General features: G+C 36.2%; 1 protein-coding gene across 9 annotated transcripts in view; it reads left to right on the forward strand.

Moving 5' to 3' along the window:
* The window catches only part of LOC137653925 (phosphatidylinositol 3,4,5-trisphosphate 3-phosphatase and dual-specificity protein phosphatase PTEN-like), a 487,265-nt gene that overhangs the window by 156,232 nt on the left and 310,210 nt on the right, over positions 1–20,823 (forward strand). For all 9 annotated transcript variants that reach the window (XM_068387566.1, XM_068387584.1, XM_068387557.1 and 6 more), the window contains exon 5: positions 10,973–11,108. In XM_068387566.1, coding sequence (XP_068243667.1) covers positions 10,973–11,108 — 136 coding nt within the window. The remainder of the gene's footprint in view (positions 1–10,972; positions 11,109–20,823) is intronic.

A 20,823-nucleotide genomic window follows, 5' to 3' on the forward strand; every position in this document is an offset into this window, starting at 1 on the left:
AGGATAAAATTCCACATCAACAATGAAATCAACTGTTAACTGTGCGAGTCCAGGTGACAAAATGTTAACAGAATTGTGGTTACGTTCTCGGCAATCTTTATCTTTCTCCAACCTTACGATAATTGTAATGGTAGTGTTGATGATGGTATATTAAAGCATTATTTTTGTTTAGTACAGTATATATAAAAGCCTTATTTTTCCCTCCGGCCGTTCAAGGTTTTCACGAGTAGACTGGGTTCGTTTATCGGCAGTGAATAGCCTAAACTTCGGTAACGAGTCGACAATATTTTGTCATATTTTAAACAGTTTACATTTGATTTGCAAAGATTAGTTTTGTAAAGTAGTCGGTAAAATAAAAAATTCTCTCTCTCTCTCTCTCTCTCTCTCTCTCTCTCTCTCTCTGTAAGAAATAAAACCTTAGTTCACATATGGCAACTTGAGTTTAAGAATGAAATTAACATGACAATTGTTAGTTGTGGCGATCAATTCCTCGCTTCAGGAGGTACACAGAACAAAAACACGGCATTCGATTACAACAGCTGATTCTCTCTCTCTCTCTCTCTCTCTCTCTCTCTCTCTCTCTCGTGTTATACAATACTTACAAATAGATGAAGAAACCAAAATCGGTTTTCTTAAAGTGTCAATTAAATACAAAACGAAAAAATTATACCGTGTATACATCCATTTCAATCATAGCTTAAAATACGGTATCCGATTTCGTCAGCAAACCACTATTTTTTAGGAAACACCATTCTATTCCAGAAAATTTTTACTCCTTAAATAGTCAATTGCGCTATAATAAAACATGTACTTATGTTTTTAAATTTCGGGTGTGTTTTAAAAATAGAGTATTGCTGACTTCTTTTTGTTTTACTTTTGGCTGTGATCAAATCAGCTGATGTCTAGCTTCCGCTCTCACGAATATGCGCATATGAATACGTTAACAAAGAATTGTTTACACCATTTCTTAATTTATTCAAACCATCAATACAGTTAATATTACATAAGGACCAATGTGTTGTAACCTATGATATTTATTGTTTAGTACATTTAAAACCATCTCTCTCTCTCTCCTCTCTCTCTCTCTCTCTCTCTCTCTCTCTCTCTCTCTCTCTCTGTCACATTGAACGTAATAGCGGTAACCTAATTGTTCGATGACTTTAAAAATAGGCCTAGTACTTTCTTCTTTTACCTTTTTTGCATATGGTTCCATAATTGAGGTGGGTACAAGTTGACTTATAACTGAAGTTAGGAAAAGTAATTTGGATATGGAAAGGACAATTATCTTTCGTAACAGTTTAGAACTATCGTAAATTATCATTCTGTCATTAGCGGCAGTTTGCTATTGTGGATTAAACGCATAAGGAAAAAAAAGGTTTCCAGCTTTGCTACGAATTTAGGAATTTATATGGATACGATAAGTAAAATATTTGTAATAACATAATGTTTACTAAATGTTTGTAATATTAGTTATCACTTTGATCATGTGTGTTTAATGCGTTCATTTGTTTATTATGATCGAAGATGGAGCGTAAACAAATGGAAGGTTTCCGTTTCAGGCGGCGTCATAAAGAAAAACATTATATAAATGGCATTCACTTCATTTATTTGGAAGTTCTAAGAAAAATTAAGTAGAGCATTGGTAATAACAAAATCAACATATAATCAATACTTGGTAAGATTGCTGTCGATGCAAAAACTAACCTATACACAGATGTGTAAATGCGTCTGTTTCTTTGTTATGATCTGAGATAAACGTAAACAAAACATTGGTTGTCGTTTTCTATTGTGCTTTTTGGCGTGTTTAGGAAACGCATGATATAAAATCGCCTTTATTTTGATAATTTTGGATTTTCAATCATACAATAAAAGCTAATCTATAGAGTGATGGTTTTGCTATTCACCAGTTGTCTTAAACAATAGATATGACAAACATTAATATTTGTCTGTATTTTGGGTCGTGTTATAACGGAAAATATATGGTGTTTACACCCATCCTGGTTGTAATTTTAACCATTTTTCAAGTTGTTAGAACTTTAAAGTATATTAAATGTTTGATTTATTTACAAGAACAATTTGATATTATAAAGAAATACAGTATAGTACAAAGAAAGTAATGGAAATGGGTAGTAAACACGTTTGAATAGGCAAGTTGCTGGTTGCCATGGCCAAAATGAAATTATTTCTTTTAGTTGTGTTTCGAAATATGCGATTTTCCATTTATACAAGGTCATTAATCGACCAAATTCTCGCATAATTTGGGACCCTACTGTACTTGGTAAGAGTGCATTAAAGGGTTGAGGTAATTGGAGTGATGGAAAATAAGAACTTGAATTTGTACCTACATGAATACACACCCTCGTTCTTTACATAGGATTATGACTTCAGCAAACCTAGTACTCTACTGTTAAAACTCTTTGAGGGTATCAATAATATATGTTGTTACCAGTATGTGGCGGCGAAGCTACAACTCCAGTTTGATTTAAGCAGTCGCTGGAGACAGACCTCTGTTCCCGCTGACAGAAAATTAGGTAATTTCCAGGTTCATTCTTGGTTTTTATTTTCGTTCCCAGTATGACACTAGGGCGTCCCTCCAACTCCTTAGGTTAGCCAAGAATGAAAGCTCAGCCTTGCCTACTTGGAGTTAGGCTTTCATGAAGTCTTAGGATCAGATTCCTCTAAGTAAGAAGTTCATTTCCATTTGTGGCTATATGCCAACCCTTCAGGGTGTTCCTGCAGACACATGTGAGCAACACGTGTCCTAGTGAGTGCTGTTGATTCAATGTTTTTCAGCTTCATTTATTGGAAGCCAGATGCTTTGCTATTGAGAGGTTTGCTTAACAAGCTTCCTCTTTGCATCCTCAGTATGCTCTCAGCCCTTCTCTGTAGTGGTATTGTATCTAGGATCTCCCTCTGAGCTCGCCGACCATTCAGGGTTTATCGGGCGATGCAGTCGAACTGTTGCCATAATCTGGTAGTGTATCTGACTAGGGGGCTCAGAAGAGCCCTTGTATTTCTACATTAGAGCACTCTAGCTTATTAGAGCTCCTTGGAGATCTTAGCAAGCTGTTTCATTGTGCTAAAGATAAAACCTATCCTTTCACCTGTGAGTTTTGTTTGAAGCAAATGATCTTTCAATTCGCCCATACACAGTGAGTGTTCAGCGCTCGAAATATCTGTGCAGGCACTCCAGGTGTGATTGCCATTCAGCTCAATCCTCGCGTTTCAGGCTCGCAGAGCGATCCAGCAAGCCTGGATCATGCACCTGTGACTGTTCATGCAAAATGGAGCCTGCTCTACTTGTTGAGGTAGAGTGCTTGAGCCAGGCTCACTCACCTGTTGTGGTTTGCTATCCTGTAACGGCTCGAGCTCCTGTTGCGGCTCATGATCCTGTCATTGATCGCTCACTTGTGGATGCACTCTCAGCAAAAATTCCTCATCTCGTGCTCTCAGGATTCACTAAAATTGATTGTAGAATATTGCTTGGTGCTCAGCAGCAGACACTATAGGCAATCATATGGCTCACCTAAGCTCTTGCTTGATCCTGAATGTTCTTGCTTGATCCTGAATGTTCTTTGAGCTGGCGACTGTCCTTACTCGAACCCTAACATGCATGAGGCAATTAGGAGGCCAGAGTAAGTCTTTTATTCCATTGCTTGGGCGCCGACTTCACTCTAAAACCAAGAGCTCAAGGTTGAGTGTTCTTAACAAGGGACTCAAGTGCCTGCGATAGCAATATGGATAAATTTATGCGTATGCTATCCGGTGTTCACATTTTAAGGAAGCTTCTTCTATGTTTATGAAAACAAATTCCTTCCAGGGCCCAAGTCTCTCCTTAGGGCAAAAGAGGTTTATCGGAAGTTTTGACGTTTCCCATCTAATCCCTTTCTCTTTCTCTCTTAATATTGCACCTAGAATTTCTTATACCTGTAAAGTATTCCAGTGTTTTTTTAGGCAACAGGACTCAGGGATTCAAAATTCAGTAGTTTTTTGGGGGAATTACAAAATTCTTTCGATTTGTAATACAGTATTCATATTTTTTTTATGGTTACAGCATAAGTGTTTTCCGTGGATGCATGGTTATGATCGTGCATTCGACCCTGACTATAGAGAAAATAAACAAAAATTCAAGTTTAATTGGGTGAAGCACTTCACTTTTCAAAGTAGAGTAACATGTCAGGACACACCTTCCTAATATGGTGGTAATGAGTTTGCCAAGCATACACATGGTAGCAGATCAAGTCCACCCTGGGACTGTGATTTTGAACTCTTTTCACTTGTATTCAGTTTTATTGAAAGCTTTATACATAGAGGTTTCTTCTACAAGTAATTGTTTGTACTAATAAATTATTTCTGCCTGAAGAAGGTAATTAGTCAGCTGATGACGATCAAATGAAAGAAAATGGGACAGTTTTTTTTTTTAAGTCTTTAAAGACTGGTCGGTAGGAGTTTCAAACGATACACCTACTGCCTTTTCTCCTCCATTAGGAGAGATGGGGTCACCCAGCCCTCAAGCAAGGACAAAGAAAACTACAAGCATTTGAGTGCTATTGTGTTTTGCCCACAAAATTATACAACTACAATAATTTTAGCTTTACAGTATTCCACTCTTGCTTGTCTCAAGCAAACATTGGAACGACACCCAGATGCCAAACATTGGAACGACACCCAGATGCAAGCAGCTTTGGAACCTTTCCATGCAGGCTGATGATGCAAAAATTTTTGTAATGTTTCCGCATTTGCTTGTTATTGCTAATCTACTTAGTGATTGGTCACTGTTCAGTATCTCTATTTGCTCTTCCATTAGAGCTATATTAGATGTAATATTAGGGGTTCACACATTTTTAAGAGAGCGTCAAGGCATAGGTAAATAATTGCAAGTTGCGGTTTCTCAAGTGGTTGTTTTTAACCCCTGTTTGTGATCAGTCTCACCTCTCTGCTCAGGGGAGGAATACTTTCAATTCCTTTATTTCTTCCGGAAAACACAGTCCAAAGTAAAGAAGTGGGCTAGTTACTTGGTAAAAGTTGATTGAATCATACACTGCAAACCTGAGCAGGTACTCAGGCTTGTACTGCATGATTAAAGTAAATGCATTTACTTCCCAAGGGCTCTAACATGAAGGGCACCAATTCAGTAGTTGCACTAAGGCACTCTTCTCAGAACTGTCACTTGCTGCCTCTTAGCCTTTGGCATGCCACCCTTTTCTGGTTGACCTGTGAACTCTAACCCTTTTGCTCCTCTCCCCGTAGGCATATGCTCAAGCATATCGATCCTGTTTGGTCAGCTCAGTATAAGGGCAGATGCTGACCCCAGACCAAGGTTGTCAATCTAACACCTATGGCAGAGCAGACAAGGTCTAAGGCACTACCAACATGTGCGAAGAATATTTAGTCACCGGTAATGATAGTCATCACCCAGGCAATGTTGGGGGGCAGTACTTGAATTGGTGACCCCTGGAAATGCTGGAGGCTATTAGAAAAAATTAAGGAAATTATAACAACATATACAAGCTTGGCAAATACGGTATCCTGAATAGTAGTGGATTAAGGAAATTGTAACAACATATCCAAGCTTGGCATATATCCTGAACAGGAGTGGCATAAGGAAATTGTAACAACATATACAAGCTTGGCATATATCATGAATAGGATTGGCATGCAGAAGGCCACAGTGCTCCAAAATTTTTGCCTCTTTCTCTCCTGCAGGTGTCTGTGATGTAATGACTTGTGGAAGGATACCTTCAGCCCAGATAAGTATTGGAGCTAGGGACTGTAAATGTGTTCAAGTCCAGCTTCCTCCCATGTGCCGACTCTCTTCCTTTTACAATTTGTCACCTTTAGCTTACTGCCAGGAGTTGTCATAGGTCTTAGCTTCCAGGTACAGATTAGATCATCAGAGCTCGCTTATATGCCTCAGCTCGTGTACTACCTGGTTACCCGCTTTCACAGGCAGGTCCACAGTGATCAGTGAAGGTCATAGCCCTTCGGGTAGAGATGCTGCCCATATTAAAGAGGAGCACTCTAGAAGTGTTTGCGATGGATCCCCAAGCTTTTGCAGTAGACTCCTTATCGAGAAGGTGTCTGGAAGCCGTCTTAGGACTCTGATCAAAATGGAGACCACTGCACAATCAGATAAGCAATCAAATCATTGGACTTCATGGTTACAATAGACCTCAAGGAGGTGTACTCTCAGATCACAGACTATCTTGCCTTTGGGAGTACCTCCAGGGTGTGGTAGTGAACATGGTACACCAATTTAGGGTGTTTTGGGGCTGGTCATCAACACCTCTGCAGATATTCACCAGGATCATCCTGGTTTCTGCCTAGGCCCCAAACAGATCTTGTCATACCAAGGCTTGAATTTAGACACTTCGAGGGAAAGTGTCCCTGTTTACAGGATTGCCTTATGAGGTTGCAAGAACTAACTCTCTTGTTTTAAGAGAATTCTCTTGGCAAGCTCATCAGTGGGTAGGACTCTTGAGATACCTAGCTTCGCTTGAGTGCCTAGTTCTGAAGAGTCAACTATGGATGAGGTCCATACAGTGGCAACGCAAGGTCTTCTAGTTGCAAAACAAGGTCCCTGCCAGAATGATGTTCCGATAAAAGAGACCAAGGACATCTTAAGGGGTGGCTTATCGACACCAACCTCTGCAGGGGTGAAGATCTTCATTTTCCCCCTCTGTAACTTACGCTGTTTATGGACGTATTAAGGTTTTAGATCCCAACCGGATCCAACACGGAGTGTCAGGTCAGTGGGCTGATGTATGTCGGAATTGCCACATCAACATGCTAGAGTTTAGGTGACTTGTCTCGCCTTCCAACATTCTCAACCACTCCTGTCAAACCACTTGGCAGTGTTGATGTGACAACACCATCATAGAGTAGTACCTTAAACAAGGAAATAATAATTCTAGTGACAACACCATCTTAGAGTGGTACCTGAAACAAGGAAATGATAATTTTTGTTAGGTCTGCTTTTTAGTGGCACAAATTCTGCTTTGGACAGAGAGCAACACAATCTCCCTGTCAGCCTGTCATTTAATGTCTTGTGTGGGTTTACCAACGGTAGCCCTTTTGTGTTGCCCTCAACCGGAAATTCCCAGTATCCTGCAGCCCGGTAACATTATCGGAGGCAATGTTAGAGGATGTTTATTGACGTCACTATGACATTCTCGAGATGTATGCTTTTTCCCCATTTTGCCTGGTAAGGAAGATTCTCACCAGGGTCAGATTGACTCACAACCTCAATATGACTCTCATTGCTCCACTGTGGCTGCAAGTAAAGTGATACACTGTCCTTCTACTTCCACTGTTGGTGTTTCTGAGGGCATTACCTTCCTTTCCAGACTTGTTATGGCAACCAGTTGCTGAGATCTTCCACAATTCAGGGGAATCCCTATGTCTTCATGCTTGGAGATTATTCAGCATCTCCTTTTGCAGGTAGGATTTTGCAAAAGTGGAAAAACTGGTGTCTAAATCCCTCAGGAGGTCATCCTCCTCAGTTTATCAAGCAAAAGGGACCTTTCTTCTTTGGTTGGTATCATTGGAAGAGGGTATCTCCTCCCACGGAGACTCTGTACCCCTGAGAGCCTATTTTTTATTGTTTTTTCAGATGAAAAACTGTTCAGTGTCAGCAATGGAAGGCTGTAGCTCAGCCTGGAAACAGGTTTCGAGGTTGAAAGGAGTTGACCTTTTCCTTTTCGGTAGAGCTGTCTATTTACGCTCAAAGTTGGAACTAGGTTTTCCCCTCGTCGAAAGGGAGACCTTTTGCCCTGGAAGCTGACTGAAGCTCTACTTTCTGTAGATGAGGCTTCATACAAACCACTGTCCTTGGCGACAGACTATAACTTATGTTTAAAGTGGTTCTTGTTCTTGCTCTGACCTCAACCAGGAGGGTTAGTGAGATCTATGGTATCTCCTGCAACATCACTTAGTCAAGATGATGGAGACAAAGTTTTTTGTTCTCTTTCATTCCTGACTTTGTGGCTAAGGCTGATAATACACCGATACCTGGCACCAGGTCACATCTTTTCAGGTTTGGAGTCTTAAGGAGGGAACTGATCTTCCTGATCAGTTGTTGTGTTCGATGAGGGCACTAAGATGCTGCTTCAGTTACAAATATGAAGCTCGTTCCCAGAGGAACATACTGTATCATTGTCAGCGACAGGAGAGTTAAGATGGAAGATGACTTGAGGACACGTTCTCTGCGGAAGTCAGAGAGGTCACTGGCTGCCTTTCAGCCCTTCGTCTTCCTCCAAAATGTCAGGGACTTTAGTACGGCCCTGCCATTTATAAAGATCCTTTCTCTGACGCAGGTGTTACAATTGGGCCTCTGGAAGCGTCAAACACCTTCACAGCCCACTAACTGTTAGACATGACATACAGGTCCCTAGACATGTTCTTTCTAAGCCCTGTGGTAGCTATTCAGCTAGTGTCTAGTTACCTTAGCTCCTCTCACAGGACTTTTAACAGTTAATCGACAGAGGTTACAGGTTTAGTCTGGGATGGATGTAAAAGAATGACTGGCTCTTTCTTTTCTTCATCTTTCCCTTTCTGGGGAAATCCCTTGATTGTGGTCAGGCAGTTCGTATGAGTGGCCTTGATTTTAGTGTTGCGTTTGACTATGTTAATCATGAGGCCCTTGTTTTCAAACTAAAACATCTGGGAGTGGCATGGTCTTTTCTTAGCATCATTATTGAATTTTTAAGTATTTGATCGCAAAGTGTTGTTGATGGCCACCATAGGGAGTATAGGAATGTGATATCTGGTGTTCCTTAGGGTAGTGTTTGTGGCCTTTTACTTTTCATACTATATACACTTGACATGTGGCTTGGCCTAGAAAACAAGTTTGTTGCATATACAGGTGGTGCTACTCTCTGCATCAATTCCATCTCTTGAATGTAAATCTGGGGTTGCTGAATCCCTTAATAGAGATCTAGCTAAAATTAGTGTATGGTGCAAATTATGAGGCATGAAGCTGAATCCTAACAAAACTCAAAGTATGATTATAAGTAGATCGAAGACTAGCCCCTCAACATCCGAATCTCAGCATTGATAAAGTTTCTTCAATTTGGTATGGCTTAAAATTCTAGGTATGATTCTTGACAGCAAATTTTCTTTTGAGAAACACATTAGGTCTGTCTCTTCAATTTCACAAAAAAATTGGCTTATTGAGAAAGTCTTTTTAAGATTTTTGATGGTCAGTTCTACTATGCGAGCGGTATTTTTAGATTTATTTCAGAAGCAGGTCTTATGAAAACTATTTAACTTCTATGACATTCAACTTTTATGGTTTTAATTGAATATTCTTTTAATTCTTATATAAAATAAATAATATAGGCATCAATGACCTTGGATGTCAAGATGCCTGAAAACTTGAAATCAATCAATCTATTCTGAAGAAGTGTTTCAATTCTTTCATTCTACCTTATGTCGAGCATTTTTCTCCTGTCTGATCTTTAGCTGCTGATTCTCATCATAATTTGTTGGACAGGAACTTACAGTCTATAAAATTTCTTACTCCTGATCTAGAACTTTGTTCAATTAGTTCATTATGCATGTTGCCAAAGATTTTTCATAATTCTGACCATCCTTCACATTCAGATCTTCCCAGACATTACCATCCTGTTTGTAATTCTAGGTATGAAGTTAATTCTAATAGTCATACCTTTTCCATCATGCGGCTCAATACTACACAGTATTCTAGAAGTTTTATTCCAGCTGTGACCAAGTTGTGGAATGATCTTCCTAATCAGGTAGTTGAATCGGTAGAACTTCAAAAAGTCAAACTTCCAGTAAATGTTTTTATTTTCAGCAGGCTGACATGTCTTCTTTTATATTTTATATATGCAAGGTCTGTATTAATATTGTTAGTCTTCTTAAAATATTTTCATAGTTCATTACTTCTCATATAGTTATTTCTTTTTTTATTTCTTTTCCTCACTGGGCTATTTTTCCCTGTTGGATCCATTGTGTTTATAGCATCCTGCTTTTGCTTAGCTAGTGATCATAATAATAATAATAATAATAATGCTAATAATAATAATATAATTATAATAATTTTAATAATAATAATAATAATAATAATAATAATAATAATGATAATAATAATAATAATAGCATCGAACACTGTCAGCTGGTTTCGTTGACTGCAGGTAGCCCCATGTAGTTCATAGCTATTATTATACATATTGTATTTTATATGTTACGTCCCACACTCCTTACGAGTTGGAATATGATGTGTCTGGGTAAACCAGTGTGGGTACTCACAAACTTTTGTGTGTATTTTGCTTGTGACATAGTCACAGATGTTCTTATAATTGCTAAATTCTAGTGCACTAGGTGTCAAGCCACTGGTTAATGAGGTGTCAGGATTCTCACTCCGTGCACATTATCATGGTCGAGTGTAGAAATTCTGGGTAAAAGTGTCCAGCCAGGTGGAAAGGAGATTGCCAGCTGCCTAAGGGCGAGTCTTCTATGTAAAGAACAAAGGTTTGCATTTGTGTAGAAACAAATGATAAATTTGGAAGTAATTTGTATTTTTCCTAACTATACAAACCTGGGTTCTTTACATAAATTTGCCTGCCATCACATAACCCCGTAAGTCCCGTCTGCAGTCAAAGTGGAGATATAGTGTGTGAGGTGGTGGGTAGCTGGTGCTTCTCTGCTCTCGACTGGTAACATCCTATACAGTATGGTTATTGTCACTTTGTTAAAAGTTTAACAGTAGTATTCCAGCTTTGCTGAAGTCATACTCCTATTTCCAAATTTGTCCTTTTTTAATGATGATAATACGAGTGAGCTTCGAGGAGGAAGCCAGATGAATCACAGGTGAGTATATGAATAATCTTTTATTATTAAAATAAAATTTTTGCAAAGAAATTAAGTTAGTGCTTACAATTATTTTAAAGAGAAAACATGTCGTTACCATATATTGTAGTTTTGTAGCCATTTTTCAATTTCTTTTGAACAGGGTGTTACAATTCCCAGTCAACAACGCTACGTTCATTATTATGGACAACTAGTCGCTTCAAATTTTAATTATAATCCTCCTTTCGTTAGTCTACGGCAAGCTAGAATGAATGCGCCATTATCTAGTGTAAATTCAGGTGAGTAAAGAGTTTTTTTTAAAGGAAAGTAGCAGTAAAGAATAATTAAGATGACCTAACAAGGATTTTTGCTTGTTGGTTTGGCTAGCTATTTTTTATTTTAGCAAATTATCAGCTCCACTCATTTTGGGATTATTTTAGGACAGGACAGAGCTGTTTATCTAATTGCATTTATATGCTTAGGAATTGTCTCCCAGCTATTCTTGGTTTTCAAAACTTCCTGCTTGGGATGTTTTCATAGATTTACCACACAACTCCATAATTTTGTGAGTGTATTTAGTATTAAGAAGATACAGGTGGTTTACAGTAATCCCTCGGGTATTGCAGGTGTATGTTCCAGCCCACCCCCACTCCCATCCTCCCTCGATAGATGAAAAGCCACGAAGTAGATACAGTACTCTAATGTATATGATTTATTTTCAAAAGCTTAAATTCATAAAATAAAAATCATAAAAAAATGAATGAATGAATGATTTAATGCCTGAAAACTTTAAATCATTCATTCATTCATTTTTTTATGATTTTTTATTTAATGAATTTAAGCTTTTATAATCTCTCCAACACTTATAAACCTTTTATTTACTCTTAATTACCTTCTAAACTGAAACTTACTTTTACTTTAGACACATCCTTAAATATTAAAATAAAATAAAATTAGAATAGGAACACTCACCAGTGAAGATATTGATTATTATTGATAATGATGATGATGATAATTAGCTGTGCAGGAATGAAAAATATCTATGATGACAGCAGAGTACAGCCCCCCTGAAAGCACCATTTCAGCAGGTACTTCCTCAGGTGGTGAAATATCTTTGTTGTCTAGTTCTGCCGACAAAGCACCTGTATCTCTTTTTTGTGGGTGAGGATCATAGTGATCAGCAGTTGCTGACGTTGCCTTTTCTTGTTCACGTACGCATCAGTAGCCGGTTTGCCAGCAGAGGTAGCTTTTCCATGAAGGGACATACTCCTAAGGTTGAACCTCTTTAAAATTTATCAAACCAGTCCTTGCTGGCATTAAATTCAGTTGGTTTGGTGGGAGATGTTGTATATTGTTCTGGTTCAGGGTCGTCGTAACTGTTATCTGTAAATTTACCATAGAGTTGCTTGGCTTTCTTGCATATGGTTTGGGTATCCAGTGTAATGCTCTTCCTACAGTTTCTTATCCAAATGGTTGTGATAGACCCTTTTCACTGTCTTATTTAAGGGACCTGACTCATGAACACTGCTTAGAATTTTAGAAATTTCAATTAATGCATTTTTTCTGGGAGAACATTTATATTTCACGTACAGCACGGTCCCGAATTATAATTATGCGATTCCCCATTTATGCGGTCGCTAGTTTTTAGAAGTTATTTTCTGTATCTGCGAAGCTGTTCAAGCTCTGCGAGTAAAGCACTACAAAATGTATCAAATCTATTGTCTTCTTAAGTATATTGGTAGCCCCAAATACGGTGTTTGATGATAAATGTTACCAAACGATATTTACCTTACATTTCATTAACATTATTTCATAATAAATAGCCTATTTAAGGAAAAATTCCATATTAACAATGAAATCAACTTCAACTCTGCCAGTCCAGCTGACAAAATGTAAACAGAATTGTGGTTACATTTTTGGCAATATTTATCTTTCTCTAACCTTTCGATAATTTTAATGGTAGTGTTAATGATGGTATATTAAAGCATTATTTTTGTTTAGTACAGTATATAATAAAAAAAATTATTTTTCCCTGTGGGTGTTCAAGGTTTTCACACGTAGGCTGGGTTCGTTTATCGGCAGTGAATAGCCTAAATTTCGGTAACGAGTCGGCAATATTTAGTCATATTTTAATCAGTATAATTTGCTTTACAAAGATTTGTTTTGTTTAGTACACGGTATATTTATAAAACCTCTGTGTGTGTGTGAGAGAGAGAGAGAGAGAGAGAGAGAGAGAGAGAGAGAGAGATATTAATTTGATGCCAGAAAACCTCAAATTCTCTCTCTCTCTCTCTCTCTCTCTCTCTCTCTCTCTCTCTCTCTCTCTCTCTCTCTCTCTCTCTGTGTGTGTAAGAAATAAAATCTTAGTTCATATTACAACCTGAGTTTAAGAATGAAATTTACATGACTATTGTTAGTTGTGGTGATCAATTCCTCTCTTCAAGTGGTACAAGAAACAAAAACACGGCATTCAATAACAACAGCTCTCTCTCTCTCTCTCTCTCTCTCTCTCTCTCTCTCTCTCTCTCTCTCTCTCTCTCTCTCTCTCTCTCTCTCTCACAGAGGTCGCTAGTAGCTCCAACCAGTGTGATGGAAAAATATTCTCAAACATATTGAAACAATATGATGCAACATACTGGAGCAAGTCTGTGGAAAACATCATCAAAATAATAGAAGAAATTTCAAAGAAGATCCAGGTGATAAAGAGACATAAAGAAAGTTTATATAAATCAACACATTCTATCAAAGAACAATAAGAAGTCCAATATGGTGAATATGCGGATTGATGCACTGGGAAAAAGAATGCCAAAATGGTGCAATACATGTAAGATGTGGTATTCCATTATTAATCCACATCAGCTGATCAGGAAATGCGATGCATGTCATGTGCCAACACATCCTACTTGCGTTGAAGTGCAACAAAAAATAAAAAATAAAGACACAAAGGTAGAAGAAGAAGAAGTACATTAGTAGTAGTAGTAGTAGTAGTAGTAGTAGTAGTAGTTGTGTGTATGTGTGTGTATGTGTAAGGATGCAGAGGAAATCATTGATACAACATATGATGCCATTCAACAACATACTTACGAAGAAATAAATTATCAGATGGAAACAAATAATAGACCCAAGAGACTCTACCCGCACCTACATACTTTTAGGGAAGAGCAAGAACAAGAAAAAAAAGAAAAAGATATAGTCTGCAATTCACTGAAAAGAGGGAATTGCAGATGTGGCGAAAGATGCCACTACAAGCATACAAAGATATGCCATAATTATGAAATAAATAGTAAATTTGCATACTTAGACAGATATGGAAACAAATGCAGAGATCTCCATCCAAAAATATGCAAAAACCTGTAAGAAGGAAAAGGGTGCAAATTCAACAAAAATTGTCGATATATGCATCCTGCAACCATGAATGAAAGTCAGAAAACTCAGCAAACAGAAAAGAAAAATGAAAGCAAAAATGAAACAAAAAAAGAAACAAAAAATCAAGCCGAGTATATACTGCGCTATACACAAAAGGCCCCAAGATATGATGCCTTTCAACCCAAATATGCACAATTAGAGCCCAACTACAAAGACCGCATCTATAATGGCATGGGTTAGAGCAGATATGGGGATAATTGCATGTATACACAAAATTAAATATGAAGGTGAAAGAGCAAATATAATAGAAAGGTTGGATTTTTTAATGGCAGAATTCCTTGAAATGAAGAAAAGAACATCATATCAGAACAGGAAGGAAGCATGGGAGAATCCATATTATTATCAATATTAAATAATGGGGATGAAACACAAACCATAATAGTGTTGAATGCACAGGGTTTAGTTACAAGTAACTCTAAAAGAAAAATAGAGTTCTTAAAAGAACTCACCCAAATTGAAAAAATAGATATATTAAATATAAATGAAACATGGTATTCCCAAGAGACTGGCAGTGATGACCAGATAAAGGGTTTCCAAAAAAAATAGATCAGACAGAACAAATAGGAATCAAGGGGGAACCGCAATATATGGAAGAGACATAAATCAAGGAAAAGTCTGTAAAAAATGCAGCAACACAGAATGTGAATTGATTGTGGTAGAATTTGAATATGAAAAACTAGTGAATATTGTAGTTTACAGACCCCCAAATACTAAGGAGTTTGACATAATAATAGAAAAAATAGATATATGTAGAAACCATAAAGACTGGAATATACTCCTATCCGGAGACTTTAACTTTCCTTTCGTGGATTGGAAAGAATGGATAGAAGAAAGTGTTCGTATATATACATATAAAAAAGAGAGGCAATTTGAAAAGCTTCAAGATATGCTATTAGGACGTAATATGCAACAAATATACCATATTCCAACAAGAAAGGACAATGTCCCAGATTTAGTATTTGTGAATGAGGTGAATTACGTTAGAGAAATAATAGTGTATAACACGGGAATATCAGTCCACAATGTCATAGAATTAATAGTCCATTCCAAAGCACGTGAACGCAGAGATAAACAAAGCACAAAACGATGGGAAGGATATGGAAAATATAATTTTTATAGTAAGAATATAAAATGGTCAGAAATAAATGAAGAATTGAACAAAGATTGGAAAAATGTATTCGTAAGTGATAATATACAGGTAAATATGGATATAATGTACAAAATACTAGAGGCAATTGTTGAAAAATATGTACCGAAAAAAACAATAAACATCAGATATGCATACCAGGAGATAGAAGGATCTTATTTCAGAAAATTAGAAAGTGGAAGAAAAATCTTGCAAAAGAAAAAATGTTTGGAAAATGATGGAAATAAAAAGTAAGATAGAAAATGCAGAACAAAAGATTATACAATCGAAAGAAAATGAAAAAGGGACTTAGAAGAAAGGACACTTCAAAATATCAAAAAAAAAAAAAAAAAAAAAAAAAAAAAAAAAAAAACCAAAGTACTTCACTCCTATGCAAAAAAAGATGAATAAAGGGAGATTAGAAAAAGGCCCTCTAAGAATTGAAGGACAGTTAATGAATAAAAAAAAGTAAATATGCAACATATTAGCAGAAAAATATAAAAGTGAGTTCATGCCAAGAATTGCGAATGAGAATAATAAATCAAATGAGAGAAGAAAATGTTGAATATCTAACTCACCTAGATATTAATGAAGCAGATATTGTGCAGGCTATAAGCGAAATTAAAAATGGATTGGTGGCCGGACCAGATGGAGTTCCAGCGATTTTGTTAAAAAAACTGCACACACTATCGCGAAGCCGCTTGCAATACTGCTTAGACAAAGTGTAGTTATGAGCGAGATATATGTTAAACATAAATTAGCTTATATAACCCCTATTTACAAAAGTAGATCAAGACTAGAGGCAAGCCATTATAGAGCTGTTAGTCTAACAGCACATATTATGAAAGTGTATGAAAGGGTTATAAAAAGAAAATGATGAATCATTTGGCTAAAAATAATTTGTTTAATATAGGTCAACACGGTTTTTTGCCCGGAAAAAGTACACAAACCCAACTGATTGCACACTATGAAAACATATACAAAAATATGATAAATGAAAAAGACACATGTGATCTATCTAGATTTTGCAAAAGCCTTTGACAAGGTAGACCATAATATATTAGAGAAAAAATGAGAAAGCATAATATTGTGGGAAAGATAGGAAAATGGGGAAAAGAATTTCTGCAAAACTGAAAACATGGTGGTTGCAAATGACGAGAAATCAGATGAAGATCAGCTAATATCTGGCGTGCCACAGGGTATGGTGTTAGCTGCACTGCAGTTTGTTATTATGATCTCAGACATAGACTGTCATGTTAAAGAGACTGTAGTGAGAAATTTCTTCGATGACACAAGAATAAGTAGAGAAATTACTTGTGATGAAGATAGGAACTCATTTTAAAGAGATGTAAACAAAATATATGAATGGGCAGAGATAAATAGGATGGTATTTAACTCCGGTAAATTTGAATCAATAAACTATGGAAACAGAATGGTATATGCTTACAGGGGACCTAATAACGAGACAATCACAAACAAGGAAGCAATTAAAGACCTTGGTGTAATGTTAAACAGGAATATGTTATGTAACGACCAAATAGCAACACTGTTGGTTAAATATAAAGCAAAAATGAGAATGATATTCATACACTTTAAAACAAGAAAATCTGAACACATGATTATGCTTTACAAAACTTATGTACGTAGTATACTCGAATACTGCAATGTGATATGGTACCCACTCTACCAAAAGGATATTGCACAAATAGAGAGTGTACAAAGTGTCCTCTACTGCTAGAATAGAAGAAGTTAAGGACCTTGACTACTGGGAAAGACTGCAATTTTTAAAACTGTACAGTCTAGAAAGGAGAAGAGAATGGTACATGATAATACAAGCATGGAAGCAAATCAAAGGAATTACTGAAAACAACATGGCGCTTAAAATATCAGAAAGAGCAAGCCAAGGTAGATTAATAGTGCCCAAAACTATACCAGGAAAACTAAGAAAGGCACACAGGATATAATTCCACTACGTACCAGCATCGATAATGCAGCGACTATTTAGTGCGCTGCCAGCTCATCTAAGAAACATATCAGGAGTGAGCGTAGATGTGTTTAAGAATAAGCTTGATAAATACCCAAGATGCATCCCAGACCATCCAAGACTGGAAGATGCAAATTACACCGGAAAATGCATTAACAACTCTGGTGGATATACGAGGTGCCTCACTCTGAGAGACCTGGGGGAACCCAAACATAGAATAAGGCAATAAGGTAAGGTAAGGCGCTCTCTCTCTCTCTCTCTCTCTCTCTCTCTCTCTCTCTCTCTCTCTCTGGTGTTATACAATACTTACATATACCTTAGATGAAGAAACCAAAGAAGGTTTTCTTAAAAAGTGTCAATTAAATATAGAAAAAATTATACCGAATATAAATCCATTTCAGTCGTAGCTTAAAATATGGCATCTGATTATGTCAGCAAACAACCATTTTTTTTTTTTTTAGGAAACATCACTTTATTGTAGAAAATTGCTACCATGTAAATAGTTGATTGTGCTTTAAGAAAGCCCTGTAGTTTTATTTTGAATTTTGGAAATGTTTTATAAATCAGATATTGCTGACTTCTTTTTGTTTAACCTTTGGCTGTGATCAGATCAGCTGATGTCTAGCTGCTGCTCACAAGAATATGCGCGTACGAATACAGTAACAAAGTATTGTTTATACCATTTCTTGACTTATTCAAAACATCTATACAGTTAATATTACATAAGCACCAATTTGTTATACCCTATCATATTTTTTGTTTAGTACATTTAAAACTATCATTCACTTCTCTTCTCTCTCTCTCTCTCTCTCTCTCTCTCTCTCTCTCTCTCTCTCTCTCTCTCTCTAATGAAATCTTTGTTGCTTCATAAAGTTTGTTATATTAGAAATCAATCATGGTTTAAATTTTCCTTACTTTCTCCAATCTCGCACCATCTCTGTCAAATCGAACGTTATATCGTAACCCAACTGTTCGATAAATTTAAAACCTGTCTAGTACAGTACTTACTTTCCCCTTTTGCAGATGGTCCCATAATTGAGGTCGGTACAAGTTGTCTTATAACTGAAGTTAGGAAAAATATTTTGGATATGGAATGGACTATTATCTTTTGTAACAGTTTAGAATTATCGTAATTTATCATACTGTCATTACCGGCAGTTTGCTATTGTTGATTAAACGCATAAAAAAAAAACTGTTTTCCTGTTCTGCTACATCTAAAGGAATTTATATGGACACAGTAATTAAAATATTTCTAATAACATATTCACTAAAAGCTCTTAATATCATTAGTTATCACTTTGATCATTTGTGTTTAATGCATTCATTTGTTCATTATGATCGACGATGGAGCGTACAGTAAACAAACGGAAGGCTTTTGTTTTAGGCAGTGTGTTTAGGAAAAAAACATATAAATCGCTTTCATTTCATTCATTTCGAAATTCTAAAAAATTCAGTAAACCAACATTGGTAATAACAAAATCATCATGTAATCAATATATGGTTAGATAGCTGCTGCTGCAAAAAGTAACCTTGGCACGTTTCTTCGCTATGATCAGAGATGAACATAAACAAAACAACGGATTCTAATTTTGATGATGTGCTTTTTGGTGTGGTTAGGAAGCGCGTGATATAAAATCAACTATATTTCGTTAATTTTGGATTTTCAATGATACAACAAAAGCTTGTCTATACAGTGATAGTTCTGCTATTCACTACTTGTCTTATAAAGCAGATATGACAGTCATTAAAATTAGTACTAATTTTAGGTTGTGTTATAAGGGGAAATACACGGTATTTACACCCATCCTGGTTGTAATTTTAACCTTTTTCAAGTTATTAAAACTTTGAAACATTTTAAATGTTTTATCTATTTCTAAGAACAATTTAATAATAGAAAAAATACAGTGTAGTACATAGAAAGAAATGAAAATAGGTGGTAAACGCATTTCAATAGGCAAGTTTCTGTTTGCCATGAGCCAAATGAAATTATTCCTGTTGTGTGTTTCGAAATATGCGATTTTCCACTTATGCGCCCCCATTTATTGACCAAATTCCTGCGTAATTTGGGACCCTACTGTATCAGATAGTTTTTTAATCAAAACAGCTTGTTTTATGGCTAATAATTCCTTTTTCTTATATTTTTGTCAAGTGCTTCCGGTCCCTTACACAACCTTTTTCTGACTAAGGTACCTTTATGTTTACTTTTGCTTTAAGAATTTGAGGGAAAGATATTTATGCCAGTCTCCTATAAACTTCAAGAGTACAATTTTCTTGGGTTTAGCTCAGAAAGACAAATTCATTTCCGTCTTCTTTCTATGGTGTTGTAAATAAACATTTGGGAGTTTCTATAAGTTAATTCATTGTATTTCTTTGTTTTTTTGTTTATTTACAATTTGTATGGGATGGGTATGCTGAAAGATGCAAAAAGTGTCAGAGATGATAACTAAATATGCCTGACGCATAAAATTTGCCAAGAAAATATGCAGACGAGAATATATAATGTTTGCACTGTCTTACTTGTGTGAGTATTTGATACATGTAGCATCTATATTTCTAGATTTGAGGGAAGGGGCTCACCACTGCTTAGTGAATAACCCTGAAGTATGATGATTATATCTTTATGATCCCCAGTGTTGAGGGAAATTACCTCAATAAGCCCATACTGTAGAGTACTTAGGCATAATAAAAGATATTCAACTGATCTCTACAAAAATGCTGAAACCCATATATCATTGTCTTCTCTTTTATATATTTGCAATTTTTATGTTATGTTAAAATATGTATAAAGTGTCAAGAGATAATGAGATATGCTTAAAGATCAAATTTGCCCAGAAAGTAAGCAGACAAGAATATATGCTGTCTTATTCTTGCTTGGACACTTAGTTAGTACATACATAACTGTATAGCATATATATTTCTGCATTTGATGTAGGGGCTCACCACTGCTTAATAAATAACACTGAAATATAATGAATACAGTTTATCATTAAGATCCCCAGTGGTGATGAAAGTTACTGCTAAAAGCCCATAATTATGCTTACTAAAGCATAATCAATCAATCTCTTAAAAAAAAAAAAAAAAAAAAAAAAAAAACAACGGAGCCCGATTTCTCAAACCAGGAAAATTTTGCATAAAAATTGCTACTTTTTTTTTTATATTGATAGAATTTTGTCATTCAAACATTAACAAATGTGGAATTTTATTGCCAGCAATCTCTGCATTCACTTTTCATAAAACTAAAAACTGCATAAAAATAAGTTTTCTCTACATTGATAAAGTAAAGTATATAAAAATTAAGGAAGCTAAGAAAATTTCCTATGTACAGGTTTTGAAGGATAGAATTCTCTTTCAAAGGTTTTTTGATTGAAATAAATCGATCAAGAAATTAAAAACATAGTAGGAAATTAAAGTAAGCCCAAAATAACATTGTTTTAATGGGGCCATGTTGCACCCCTTCATGACCTCTACTTGGAAATTG

Source organism: Palaemon carinicauda, chromosome 1 (genome assembly GCF_036898095.1).
Source record: "Palaemon carinicauda isolate YSFRI2023 chromosome 1, ASM3689809v2, whole genome shotgun sequence".
Classification (NCBI taxonomy): Eukaryota; Metazoa; Arthropoda; class Malacostraca; order Decapoda; family Palaemonidae; genus Palaemon; species Palaemon carinicauda.